The 14297-nt window shown below is 40.1% G+C and overlaps 1 protein-coding gene across 6 annotated transcripts in view; it reads left to right on the top strand.

Annotated features, from left to right (window-relative positions):
• Nucleotides 1–1370: 1370 nt before the first annotated feature.
• LOC122750868 (ubiquitin carboxyl-terminal hydrolase 28) overlaps nt 1371–14297 on the top strand; it is a 70962-nt gene continuing 58035 nt past the window's right edge. For 5 of the 6 annotated variants that reach the window (XM_043997712.1, XM_043997711.1, XM_043997710.1 and 2 more), the window contains exon 1: nt 1649–1727. In XM_043997712.1, the coding sequence (XP_043853647.1) occupies nt 1671–1727 (57 nt within the window). In that variant the 5' untranslated portion in view covers nt 1649–1670. Of the gene's footprint in view, nt 1413–1648; nt 1728–14297 lie in introns of those variants that run through there. The other variant, XM_043997709.1, reaches the window with a different exon arrangement.

The raw sequence follows: 14297 nt of genomic DNA, 5'->3' as shown, positions 1-14297 counted from the left end.
AAATAAGAATGAACCTCCCTCCTTTCTTCCCAAGAGTGGTGACCATAGATGTGAAACACCGCATACATAATATGTAAGAATCATTAGTTGCTTTTGCCCTGGTCTTTTTGAATTCTTTGTTTTAAGAGATGGCTGTCTGGGAGGAAATAGGGGACAGGACTCATTGGAAAATAGAGCTATAAAAGCAAAAGACTTCGATTTTGCAAAAGAACCTGTGCCCAAAATCTACATATGTGCATATGAATAGCGACCCTGTGGATTAGCAAAATTTGTTAGCCAAACTGTGGCTAATGCTAATGGACCGGAGCTCTAGAGTTGTAAAGGTCCGGACAAGGAATTAGGGAATCATGGGTTCTATCGTTGGCGCTGCCATTTTCAGTCCTGACCCTAAACTTTTCTCCTAAGTGAAATGAAGTGAGATTACAGAACTCTCCGGCTCCTGGCGGTGGAAGGGGCCTTGCATTCGGATTCAGAGCTTTGGGGCTCTACCCTGTGTTGCTACGTGTGACCCTGAGCATGTCCTTGGACTCCGACTCAGTTTCCTCTTCCGCAAAATCAGAGGGTTGATCTGGCTGACCTCTAAGCCCCCTTCAGGCTCTAGTCTACCCTTCTGTTACCTTCTAAACAAGCACAGCTCCCCATTGTCCTAAGCCCTCGAGCACAACAGCGGTTCTCAGGGCAAACCATCGGCTTTGCTCCTGCTTTCTAATTCCATCGTGACAACACCTCGCTTCTGAGGTCTTGCGGCGCATTTAGCCCACATGTAGCTGAACTGCTCGAATTTTTATTTGACATGAAATGAAAACCTCCCAATACACGCTGTTATTCAAGAAGCGGCGCTTGGAGCTGGCCGGGGACTCAGCCCGTTACTCTTGGGGCATGACTCGCCATTTAGCCCTCGTCGAGCCTGATCCGGGATTCCTCAGTTTCCCCTTTTAGACTAGAGGGCTTCTTAGAAGCAGCAGGCACTTTATTTAAAGCCTTAACGGTCCTCAAGGTGCCCGTTGTGTCAGCGAGGATGAGGGGAAAGTTTAGGTTTGGGGTTAGTATGGGGCAGTAAAGGGGCCGAGAGAGAGAGATTTGGAAGACGAGGCCAACAATGCTTCTAAAAACTCCTCCAGCAGACAACGGACCCCGAACACCAACCGCCAAGGCCGAAGCAGGGGCGGAGAAGGCGACCGTTATGAGGCTGAAGCAAAGTCACGTGAGTGGGCGTGAGGAATTGCTGGGGGTGGTGGTGAGGAGAGGGGGAATCGGTTCTCTCTGGGCCGCGCGCGCTCCCGCTTCCCTCGACGACCCCGAGCGGGCGTGCACGAGTAGCACCCTCGTTTCGCCCCCCCCTTCTCATGCGCACGCGCACACGGCGCTGGTGTCGGCGAAGGGGTGGGCCCGCCTGGGGCGCGCGCGCCCAGGTTAGGGGAGGGCGAACGAAGTGGGCGGGGCTGGAACCGAACCCAGGAGGAGGGGGTTTGGGAGGCGGAGGCAGAGGCGGGGGGGTGGGGGGCGCTGTTGAGGGGGAGGGTCTCCTCCACGGGGCTGAGTCCGGCGGTGGCGGTGGCGTCAGCGGCAGCGGTGGGATATCTGCAGGCCCCTGGGAGGGGGACAGAGAGAGAGCGAACGAGCGAGCTAGAGGGCGGGGGGGGGGGGGGGAGGGAAGGGTGGTCCCGGCCATGACGGCGGAGCTGCAGCAGGAGGACGCGGCGAGTGCGGCGGAGAGCCACGGCTCGGTGAGCCCGCCGGGGCCGGGGCTGGCGGGCAGGCGAGCGGGCGGGCCGGCGGCGGAGCCGGGAGGGCGGGGCGGAGCCGGGCTGGCGCGCGTCTGGCCCCCCTAGCGGTGTCGGAGGCGGGAGGGGAGAGGCCGAGGATGAGGAGGACCCGCCAGATGGAGGCCGGGCCGTGGGCCAGGGGTTTCTGCCGCAGCCGGCGCCGGGCGAGGGGCGAAGCTTCCGGCAGCGGAGGCCGAGCGGAGCCCGGGGCAGGGAAGGGGCTCCTTGAAGAGCGAAGCGGGGAGCCCGGGGCTGGGGGGTGGGCGGCAGCCGATGCGATTGAATGGCGAGCCGAGAGCTTGGGGCCTGGGAGCACCTCGAGGGATGGCTCTGTCAGTGCCAGGAGGATGCTGGGGCGCTCTGAAAAGTTTGGGGAGAAAGGACCTGTTCAACGGAAACGACTTGAATGCTCACGCCCGGGGATCCCCACTCCCCTTGGGGTGATAACTCTTCTCCAGGAGGAGCTGGTTTTCAAACTAGCTTTCATCACCCTCAATTATGGGGGTTTGTGGGGGTGGGGAGAGGAGAGCTCTATTCGATTCCAAACGCTTTAAGAGCCTACTATTCTATCTATGCTAGGCACCACACTGGCTATACAAAGACTTGACACAGACCCGGCTCTCTAGTAGTTTAATGTCTAATGGTGGGATGGGGAGTTGGGGCGGGGAGGGGGTAGGAGGACTTGGACAGAAATAGCTACCCAACGAGAGAGACTGTGATAAGTGCAAAAGCATGCAGGGAAATATTTAAAAGGATAGCTGGTCTTGTTGGTAACAGTTTCCAATAAAAGTGTAAGGAAGATAGGGAACTGCGTGGCTGCCCAAGGAATCTGGTGTAGATTAACACTGGTACCCAAGGTTTGGGAGAAAGTGAGAATGTGACTGAAAACAGTTAGGAAGTAGGATGCTTAAAAATTTCCCCGAGAAAACTCGTGCTTGGCATTAGGTGCTATCATTCTGGAAAGCCAGAAATGGTACATTATACCCAATTACTGTACTTTTTTTTTTCCCAGGATAGTAAGGGCATGTTGAAAGTATACTAGGTGTCAGAAATCATATTTTGGAATTGGAAGACCCTGCTTGACTGACTAAACCACAGAAACATCAAACTAATCATATAGGCACACACACAAACATTAGAAAGAAATTTTTTTGCCTTTTATTTCTTATATTTTGCTCATAGCTAATAATCTGAGTTGCAATGTGTTTATTTGAAGTCTCTTAAGAAAGAAAACTCAAAAGAAAATAAGAGACTTTTATTAGTTTATGTACATGTTGTTTGCAAATGACCACTGGAATTTGAGCCAAAATTGTCTCTTTTGATTCAGAGATCAGTTTATTTTGAGAGTATTTTAGTTTTAATATATTGTCAATAATCAAGAGAAGTGAGCCTTCTTTAGGTCAGTTATATCTTTGTTAGTTAATGAGACCATGTATGTATTAATGGCAATTTCACTTAATTTTGCCACAGATTAACTTTGTTTTTCACCTTGTTGTTGCTCTCAACTTGTGTGTTCATATTTTTTTAGGACATAACTAATGTTTAGATCTTTAACAAATAGGATTGGTTAAGTCAAAACTATTTTTGGAGGGCTTGGAATCACAGTGTCAGGAAAGAGTAGTTTGATCCCTGGTAGCTTGTAGAGTGATGACATTTGCTATATTGTACTGATGATTTGCTCTGTGCGGACAAATGAAGAGTGAAATACTAGTTCGTATTTAAATTACTTCCCGTTCTTGCTAATTTGAGTCATCTCAAGTTAGCCAGTCAGTTTGAATGAATCTGATGTGAAAAAAGTATTGTTTTTCTAATATGATGGATGTTAGATCAGTAATAACATCCTCTTCTTAATTGTTATGATGGACTTATACTGCCATAGAACTTCAGAGCAGTTAGGTGGTGCATTAGATAAGAGGGCCTTGCTTGGAGTCAGGAAGACTCATCTTCATGAGTTCAAATCCAGTCCCAGACACAGGCTGGGTGACTCTGAATAAGTCATTTAACCCTGTTTGCTTCCATTTCCTCACCTGTAAAAATGAGCTGGAGAAGGAAATAAAAAACCATTCTAGTATTTTTGCCAAGAAAACCCCAAACGGAGTGACAAAGAGTTAAACATGAGTGAACAACACTTCCATTGAATTGAGATCTCTTCACTGTTAGAATCTCTAACCTTGTTCATTGAAATCCTTCCAAGCATTCTCCCTGTTTGACCCTTGTCCGAATTCTTCTACAAGTCTTCAATAAATGGTACACCAAATGTGATGAGTGCCTTCCTCTAGATTAGATGACATTTTGCTATACCAATGGAATAGTTTATACTTCAACTTGTTTTCTTTTTCTGATTATACATTTTTCTGATAAGATAATTTATGCTCCTTACTTTCGTTGGCAAGGTACTTCATTTTTTACATCTGTCTATCCATTGCCTTTTGGTTGGCCTGCAACTTAAAAAAAATTTTTTTTTTAATTTTAGCAGGGTAATGGGGGTTAAGTGACTTGCCCAGGGTCACACAGCTAGTAAGTGTCTAAGGCCAGATTTGAACTCAGGTACTCCTGACTCCAGGGCAGGTGCTTTATCCACTGCGCCACCTAGCTGCCCCCTGGCCTGCAACTTTTAATTCTTCAAAGACTATGGACAGTTTTCTGGTCCTTATACTTAGACCCTTTAAAGATGCTGCTAATTGGGGGCAGCTAGATGGCGCAGAGGATAAAGCACTGGCCCTGGATTCAGGAGTACCTGAGTTCAAATCCGGCCTCAGATGCTTAACACTTACTAGCTGTGTGACCCTGGACAAGTCACTTAACCCCAATTGCCTCACCAAAAAAAAACAAAACCAAAAGATGCTGCTAATTAAAAAGTGCTATACCACTTCCTTCCTTTACCTTCCAGAACTACTAAAGCTTTAAAAGTTGGTCACAAAATCCTAACCATTCAGTATTTTGATGAAAAAAGAATATAGTACTCCCAGAATAAATTGCCAAAATGACAACCTTAGGGAGAGAATAATTCTTTTATCAATTTTTTTTACATTTAATGTGCTAGCCTTTATAATTTCATCAAACATCAATTCACAGTCTGAGAAAGCATTACAGCAATACTCACATGAAGACAATTTGAGATCTCATAAAACCTGTCACCTGTTGAGGTGACAGTAACTTTATTCTTATGCAAGAACATAATTTCTCTAGTTTTAAAAAAGCTTACTAATTTTTTTGCAATTTAAAAAATTGGATTCCTTAGCTGTTTGTTTTCTCTTGTTTCACTAACTTCTTTTTGCCCAGGATTTGTTGATCATTTATATTTTTTGGTACATTAATGAGCCAGTTCTTGGTTTGTTTCTGTGACTTGACTGTTGCTTCATTGGCTGCAAAGGGTGTTAGGCTAAACAATGAGTATTTATAAAACAAACTGACAAATGGCATCTTACCAGAAGAAAGCTCACCATGTGTTCTGTTTACTTATAAGGGTTTTTTAATCAAAGAAAAGCAAGTGTCAGAATATAGAAAGTATGTTTTTACCAGCACAGTCTCAAGTGACATAGTGAGAAGTGCAGTAACCTTTAATTTGGTCAACAGTCCTTATTCCTTCTTTACTGACTCCCTAGTGAACCTGTTCTAAACTTCCACTTTTGTCAGACTCCTAGTCCTTCCCTGTCCAAGTCTAAGCAGGTGACTTCTTTCCTCTTATATATTAATAGTTTGAGGCTATCCAGCAGGAATTGCCTCTTCCATCTTCTCTTTAGTATTTCTGTACTTACTATCTCATTCTTCCCTTCAGTCTCAAAGGAGGAAATGCCCTTTAAATTTTTTTTAATTTACTGATGTATTTTGTTTGAATACAACAATGTCTCACAATCACCACCCCCCTCCTCCCACATTTAGTGCAAATTCCCTGAAAAAAACACACAACAGTTTATTGATTAATGGAAAGGAGGGATATGCACATTAACTTGGATTATATGGTACTAACTTTAACTACTGTATTTGACCAAAGTTTTGTTGCCTCACTCTTCAACAATGCCATTCTGAAAGGAATCTCTCCGACTACATAGATACCTTCCCCTCTTCTCCTCCTAAGGAACCTATTTTTCCAGATCTTTTCCAACTCCAGAATTTTCAATCTTCTCATCTTCCCCTGTTGCTTTCAAACACATACAGGTGTTCCTACTTTATTTTATTTATTTAATTTTTTTGCCAGGCATTGAGGATTAAGTGGCTTGCCCAAGGTCACACAGCTAGTGTCAAGTGTCTGAGGCTAAATTGGAACTCAGGTCTTCCTGAATCCAGAGCTGGTGCTTTATCCACTTCAGCACCTAGCTGCCCCCTGTCCCTACTTTAAAACTGTAACAAAGACCATTCCATGTCTGCTGCCCTTTGTCATTCACATTATCTTCTTTTTTTAAAAAATTATTATTATTATTATTTTTTTTTAGTGAGGCAATTGGGATTAAGTGACTTGCCCAGGGTCACGCAGCTAGTGTTAAGTGTCTGAGGCCGGATTTGAACTCAGTTACTCCTGACTCTAGGGCCAGTACTCTTATCCACTTCGCCACCTAGCTGCCCCCACATTATTTTCTTATTCCCCCATTGTATGGATTTTTTGCTCATCACTTTATTTAGGTAGCAAGCTTCTTGAGGATAAGGACTGAATTTAATGTGGCTCTCCGTATCTTGCAGCACCTAGCAGAGGGTTTTGCACATGGCAAGTTCTTGATAAATATGTTTGTTAAATGAATTAAACCTTTTTTCAAAGCTACTGTCAGTCACTTCAATATGAATTAACTGTGTGACCTCACAACTAGCCTGTTTTTATTCCACATTAAAATAGGCTTATTGATCAAGATTAGGAACCATGTTTTGTAGAGTTGCATTCAGATTGGATCACCAAGTTTTAGGTGTTGATGAGGGGCAGCAGAATTTTTCAGGAGAGATTGGTATCAGGAATAGAGGGCCTGGCTCTGCCTCTTACTGTCTCTCCTCGTGGCCCTCTGTAGGTCAGTTAATCTCTCTCCATCTCTCTCTCTTCATCTACACAATGAAGAAGTTGCAGTAATATGACTACCAGCTCTAAGCCTGTAACCTTCTAAGCAGTAAAGCATGGGAGCTTGGTGAAGAGCCACAAAATTTTATCCTAAATGAAGATGGAAAGTAAAGGGGTTGTTTAACTTAGAGAAGGAAAGGGAGAAGACATGACAGGGAAAGAACTGTCATGTGTATGAGACATTAGTTGTGTGATAACTGCTATTTCTCTAACACTAAGATTTGCAAGGCAGGCACTTTATATATTCTCATGTGAGTTCACAACAACTCTGTAAAGGAGGTACTGTTATTCTTATCCCCATTGTTTAGATGAGGAAGCTGAGGAAGTATTTAAGGTATATAAATAATAGTTGACTAATACAAGATAATTTAGAGAGGAAGAGCACTGGCAACTACAGTACCAGATCACAGCTCTGTCCCTTCTTGGGCAATCCTGGCTAAGTCCCTCTGAGCCTTGCTTGCTTTCATTACCTATAAAAACAGTGTTTTGGGCTGAATGATCTACATGGGCCTTTCCAGCTCTAAAATTCTTTGATACTGTAATCTCTACCTTGATGTACAAATAGCATCTCAAAGTGAACAAACCCAGGACAAAACTTAGCTTTTTTTGCTTCTTTCACATTTGAGTTTGGGTGGGAAAGAGTTGATTGAAAACATTTTGGCATCAAGTTTCTCTGATAAAGGTCTCATATCCTGGATATGTAAGGAACTGATTAACTGAAAGATATTTATCTATTGGGAAATGGGGGACAGATAGGTGGCCCACCAGATAGAACACTGGCCCTAAAGTCAAGAGGACCTGAGTTCAAATCCAATCTCAGACATTTGACACTTACTAGCTGTGTGACCTTGGGCAAGTCACTTAACCCCAATTGCCTCACCAAATAAATAAATAAATAAAAAGCATGGGAAATGGCTTTTGTTCTTATAAGTTTTAGTCAATAAAGAAAAAGGTGATGGACTCAAGGTACAGAATGAGAAATAGATTTAAAACAGAGTCCATATTGGAATTTATTTTACTTGACTATATATTTGTTAAAAGGGTTTGTTTTTTATCAACAGGGGAAGGGAGATGGGGATGATGTAAAAAAGGTCATGTAAGAATTTTTTTTAAAGCATAGAAGAGAACAGAAGGAATTATAGATAAGTAGGGCAGCTTTGAAAGTTAGACTGAATTTATACTCGTAAGGAAAAGCAAGATATAATACAGTTTCATGTATAGTTCTTTTTTGTTTCGAATATAAAAATGTTCATTTTGATTGATATTGGTTAGGTTCAAAATTTTTAAAATTCTCAGTTCAAGAAATAATTGCTATATTCAGTTGTGTTAGATGCTAAAGATGTATAATGTGTGTGTGAAAGAGATAAATTCCTTTCCTTTAGGAGTTTGTAGTCTACTTCATGCCTGGATTACTATGTTCTCTCCCTCTTCAAAATACCTTTATTACATTTATCTATATGCATGTTATATCCCCCCCACCCCCCCAAGTGGAATGTAAGCTCAAATGAGGCAGTATTTCATTTGTGTCTTTGTATCCTTGACCTCTAGCATGGTGCCTTGTACTTAGTGGGTACTCAAATGTTGACTTGAATTACTACAGTAGTTCATAGCTAAATCACTTTTTTTAATCTACTTGCAAGAATAATGTGCTTTCTTTGAGTCCTAATAGTATTATTGCTTTCTTTGAACACTGTTGTTTTTAAAACTGGAAATATGCAGCAGTAATTTTTCAGACCATTTTAAAAGACATTTCCTTTTAGATGTTGGGATATAGTGAAAGAATAGGCTTGTTTATCAGTTGTTTATTAGTGTAAAATTGAGAAACATTACAGGAGCATAAGCAATTGATGGCAGGAAGTATGTGTTGCAGATTGGTAAGAAGAGCATCTTTACATTGAAGTATTTAAATGGAACTTTAAAGTCTCTTCTCATATAGGAAGATATACACTCCCTTTTTTTAATCATAAAATTATTTTATGATTTTCTAGTTACATGTAGAGATCATTTTCAACATTTGTTTTCATGAGATTTCCAGTTCCAAATTTTTCTCCCTCCTTCCCTCCCCCTTCCTCAAGACAGCAAGTAATGCTCTACAGGTTATATATGTACAATCACATCAAACATATTTCTGCTTTACTCATGTTGTGAAAGCAGAATCAGAACAAAAGGGGAAAACCTCAAAAAAACCAAAAACAAATAGAAACAGCACGGTTCAATCTGCATCCAGATTCCATGGTTCCTTTTTCTCTATGTGGAGAGCATTTTTCATCATGAATCCTTTGGAATTATCTTGGATCATTGTATTACTGAGAAGAGTTAAGTCTATCTATCACAATTGATCATCATACAATGTTGTTGACACTGTGTACAATGTTCTGGTTCTGCTCATTTCACTCAGCATCAGTTCATATAAGTCTTTCCAGATTTTTCTGAAATCTGCCTGCTCATAGTTTCTTACAGCACAACAGTATTCCATTATATTCATATGCCACAACTTGTTTAGCCATTCCCCAGTGGATGGGTATCTCCATAATTTTCAATTCTTTGCCACCACAAAAAGAGCAGCTATAAATATTTTTGTACATGTGGGTTCTTTTCACTTTTTTATGATCTCCTTGGGATATAGACCTAATAGTGGTGTTGCTGGGTCAAAGGGTATGCACAGTTTTATAACCCTTTGGGCATAGTTCCAAATTGTTCTCTAGAATGGTTGGATCAATTCACAGTTCCACCACCAATACATTAGTGTTAAAGTTTTTCCACAGCTTCTCCAACATTTATTATTTTCTTTTTTTGTATTATTAGCCAATCTGATAGGTGTGAGGTGCTACCTGAGTTTTTTAAATTTTCATTTCTCTAATCAGTAGGGATTTAGGAAAATGTTTTTATATGGCAGTAGATAGCTTTGATTTTGTCACCTGAAAACTGCCTGTTCATATCCTTTGACCATTTATCAATTGGGGAATGACTTGCATTCTTATAAATTTGATTTAATTCCCTATAAATATTTTAGAAATGAGGCCTTTAGCAGAAACATTGGCTGTAAAAATTGTTTCCCAACTTTTTGCTTCCTTTGTAATTTTGGTTGCCTTGCTTCTGTTTGTATAAAGTCTTTTTAATGTAATCAAAATAATCCATTTTGCATTTCATAATATTCTCTTTTTGTTTGGTCATAAATTCTCCTCTCTATAGATCTGAGAGGGTAAACTATTCCTTCCTCTCTTAATCTACCTATGGTATCACCCTTTATGTCTAAATCATGTACTCAATTTGACCTTATTAAGATGTTAGTCTATGCCTAATTTCTGCCATACTATCTTTTTTTTTTTTTTTTTTGTGGGGCATTGGGGGTTAAATGACTTGTCTGAAGTCACACAGTGAGTGTCAAATGTGAGTTCGGATTTGAACTCAGGTCCTCCTGAATCCAGGGCCAGTGGTTTATCTACTGTGCCATCTAGCTACCCCCTCTGCCATACCATCTTCCAGTTTTCCCATCAGTTTTTGTCAAATAGTGAGTTTTTATCCCAGAAGCTGGAGTCTTTGAGTTTATCAAACAGTAGATTCCTAAGTCATTTACTACTGTGTCTCCTGTGCCTAACCTATTCATTCTGTTGATCTACCACTCTATTTCTTAGCCAGTACCATATAGTTTTTTTTATGACCGCTGCTTTATAGCTTCATATTTGGTATGGCTATCCCACCTTCCTGTGCCTTTTTTTTTTCATGAGTTCCCTTGATATTCTTGACCTTTTGTTCTTCCAGATGAATTTTTTTTATTTTTCTAGTTCTATAAAATAATTTTAGGTAGTCTGATTGGTATGGCACTGAATAAGTAAATTAATTTAGGTAGGCTTGTCATAATCTACAAGATGTTCTTTCCTTACAGGAGAAAGGGTTTTAAGACCATGACTCTTCACCAGCTTTTTAACTGATTCTAGCAGTTTTTCTTATCTACTGTAAATTAAATACTGAGTCTAGGCCAGTTTGTGTTTGGCTATATCCTGTCTACCAAGGTTGATTCTTGACTTAGTTTATGGTTCCTTACAAAGTGACAATTATTGTTATCTTTACCCAGGAAAACTTTGGGTCCATAAAGCTGAAAGAGCTTGCATACAACCACTGAGCTTTGTAGAAATCAGCCTGAGTTTCTTCACTGATGGTTTGTGTATAAGTGTCTTTCTTCTCTGCCTCTAGGGCTAGAAAAGAAGAGTTCTTTGTTTTGAAAACTGTATACTTGGCAAAAGGAAATACAAACCTTTTGGCTCTCAACCTTCATTGTAATTAAGATTTATTCTGTTCAGCTGCATTGATGTGATAGGGTTATACATAGCTTGTAACTAGTGTTACATCCTAACAGGTCTTGGCCTGCCCACGTGCACTAGTAGGATTTAGTCTTAACTGAAGTATGTAAGTTTCCACTGAGAAAACAAGCCCAGAAGTCCTGAAGAAATTGGAATGTGAATCCCAACAGGCCTGATAACTGTGTTATATTTCATAGTATATCAGAACTGAAAGGGAACTTACAGGTTAACTAATCCAACTTTCATTTTTAGGTAGAGAAACTGATTCTCAGAGTAGTTAAGGTACATGTCCAGCCAGTCACATGGCTAATCAGTGGTTCCATTGCTTCACACTCCTCTGTGTGTGTGTGTGTATAATTGTTATAATTTGGGGGTATTTGATTTGGCTTGTGGTATAATCAAATGGGTAGAATCATAAACCATGTTATTACAGGAATCATGAAGTATACGTGTTAGTATAGTTTGAAATCAATGAAATTAATTTTTCAAATGGCCATTGTCATATTATTTGCTGTAGCAATTACTGAACAACTATTAATATCCAGCATATTCCTATGAGGTTATAACCCAAGTCTGTGATTTTGGGTCTTGTAGTTCCATAGATTGAGAACTAGAAGGTATTCTTAGAGATAGATTATCAATGCCAATGCCTTCATTTTAAAGGTGAAGAAACTGAAAACCACAAGGGTAGCCTGATATAGAAAAAGGGCATGTAGGATATTCAGAAATCCTGGCCCTGCCACTGACTGTGACTTTAAGCAAGTCATTCTAAATCTTAGGTCTTCATCAGTCAAACAAAAGAACTGAACTAGTTAATTTCTTAGTTCCTCTCCAGCTCCAAATCCCTCTCCACTATTACCAGGCCGGTCAGGAAGTTTACAATATAGTTAGAGACAAAACTCTGTGATTTGTTCCCTACCTTTCATATATCTTTAAGTGAACTTTTAGTGTTTTTAACATCCCTCTCCTCTAGTTTCTCTCAAATGAATTTTACTAACAGCATTTATATAGGACTTTAAGAATTGAAAAGCACTTTACAAATTATTATATCACTTTATCCTCACACAAAGTAGGTGCATTTGACAGATAAAAAAACAACAGGCAGACAGATTAAATGACTTGCCCAAGGTCACACACACAGATAGGCCAGATATGGTTTCAGGTCTTCCTTGATTTCAGGCCTAGCACTCAATCCACAGATCATTTAGCTGCCATGGTAGCTTATTGACCAAGAAAGGGAGAAAGTCAAATTTGGTGAGGCAAGAGAAGAGAGTGAGCAAAAGTATCAAGTTAGGTGGAAGTAGACACATAGGAAAGGAGGACACTGAGGAAACTAGGTAGATAGCAACAATTAAGACAGATGAGGTGAGGGGCAGCTAGATGGCGCAGTGGATAGAGCACCTGCCCTGGAGTCAGGAGTACCTGAGTTCAAATCCGGCCTCAGACACTTAACACTTACTAGCTGTGTGACCCTGGGCAAGTCACTTAACCCCAATTGCCTCACTAAAAAAAAAAAAAAAAAAAAAAAGACAGATGAGGTGGAGCTAGATTTGTAAAGACATACATATATTGCCCACTAAGGAGTTTAGATTGGAATTAACTAGTTGTTAGTAGTATTACTGACATAGTCTTGGAGAATCATTATTGTGCAGTTTAAATAGCATGGGTACCAAACAGCCTTGAGGCCAGGTCACAGACCCTGCTTCTCACACATGCCATTTGTGTGGTCCTGAACAAGCCGACAGAAATTGTTTGGAGTTAGAAAGACCTAAGTTCATCTTAAGCCTCAGACATTAGCTGTGTGACCCTGGGCAAGTCACTTAACCCTGTTTACCTGTTTCCTCATCTATAAAATGACCTGGAGAAGGAAATGGCAAACCTCTTAAGTTTCTTTGCTGAGAAAACCCCAAATGGGGTAAAGAAAAGTCGGTCATGACTGAAATAACTGAACAACAGTTGTATTATTCAATATGTCTAGCATATAATAAGAGTTTAATAAATACCTGTTTGATTTACAATACCTCGCTGTGACAGTAGGTGACCTTGGTTAAACCTATGTGTACCTGAGTTCAAATCCAGCCTCAGACACTTAACACTTAAAAGCTGTGTGACCCTGGGCAAGTCACTTAACCCCAATTGCCTCACTTAAAAAAAAAAAAGTTTTGTTAGTGTCTTTTTTTTTTTAACGTAATCAAAATTTTCTTCAATTTCCCTCTTCCCTCTACCATCCAGAGAGCTCTCATATACCAAATAAAATTTTTAAAGAGAAAAAAAATCAGCAGAATTGATAAAAACATGAAAAAAAGTAAAAGATAAGTACAATGAATGTGCCATACCTCTGCAAAGTGGTGTATTGGATGTGTCTTCTCATATATATTTTTTGGAGTCATGCTTGTTCTTTGTAATTATGCAACATTCACTTTTGATTTGGGGGGGAGTGATTGTTCTTCCCATTTACATTGTTGTAGTTATGTGTGTAGTTCTATATACACACACACATGTACATACACACAAGTGCACATACTGTTTTCTTGGCTCTGCTTAATTTACTCTATCATTAGTTTATATAGATCTTTCCAAACTTTTATGTATTCATCATTCCTTATAGCATAGTAATGTTCCATTATATTCATGTATCACAATTTGTTTAGCTATACTGCAATTCTTGGGCATCTACTTTGTTTCTAGTTTTTTTGTTTTGTTTTTTTAAAGTGCTGTAAAAATTTTGAGAGAGAGATATATATGTGTGTGTGTATATATATGGACTTTTCCCCTTATGAATGGACTCCTTCTGACATAATCGTAGTCATGGAATCTCTTTGTCCAAGAGTATAAACTTTATTTGGGTATATATTTTTAGTCCTTTATTTGTGTAATTTCAAATTGCTTTCCAAAATGGTTGTATTGATTCACAGCTACACCAGCAATACACTAGTGTGCCTACTGTCTTCCCACAGCATTGACTATTCCAATCTTTTGTCATCTTTGCTAATTTGCAGAGTATGAGGTAAAACTTCATGGTTGTATTTTGGTTTACATTATTTTTAGTGTTTTGGAGTATTCCATACAGTTATTAATAGTTTGAACTTCTTCTTTTGGGAACTGTTTGTTCATGTCTGTTGACTACTTATCTACTGGGGAATAGCTTTTGATCTATCATTTGTTTATATATTTTAGAGACCGAACCTT

The sequence above is a fragment of the Dromiciops gliroides genome, chromosome 3 (genome assembly GCF_019393635.1).
Source record: "Dromiciops gliroides isolate mDroGli1 chromosome 3, mDroGli1.pri, whole genome shotgun sequence".
NCBI lineage: Eukaryota > Metazoa > Chordata > Mammalia > Microbiotheria > Microbiotheriidae > Dromiciops > Dromiciops gliroides.
This window is presented reverse-complemented; position numbering and strand designations above follow the sequence as displayed.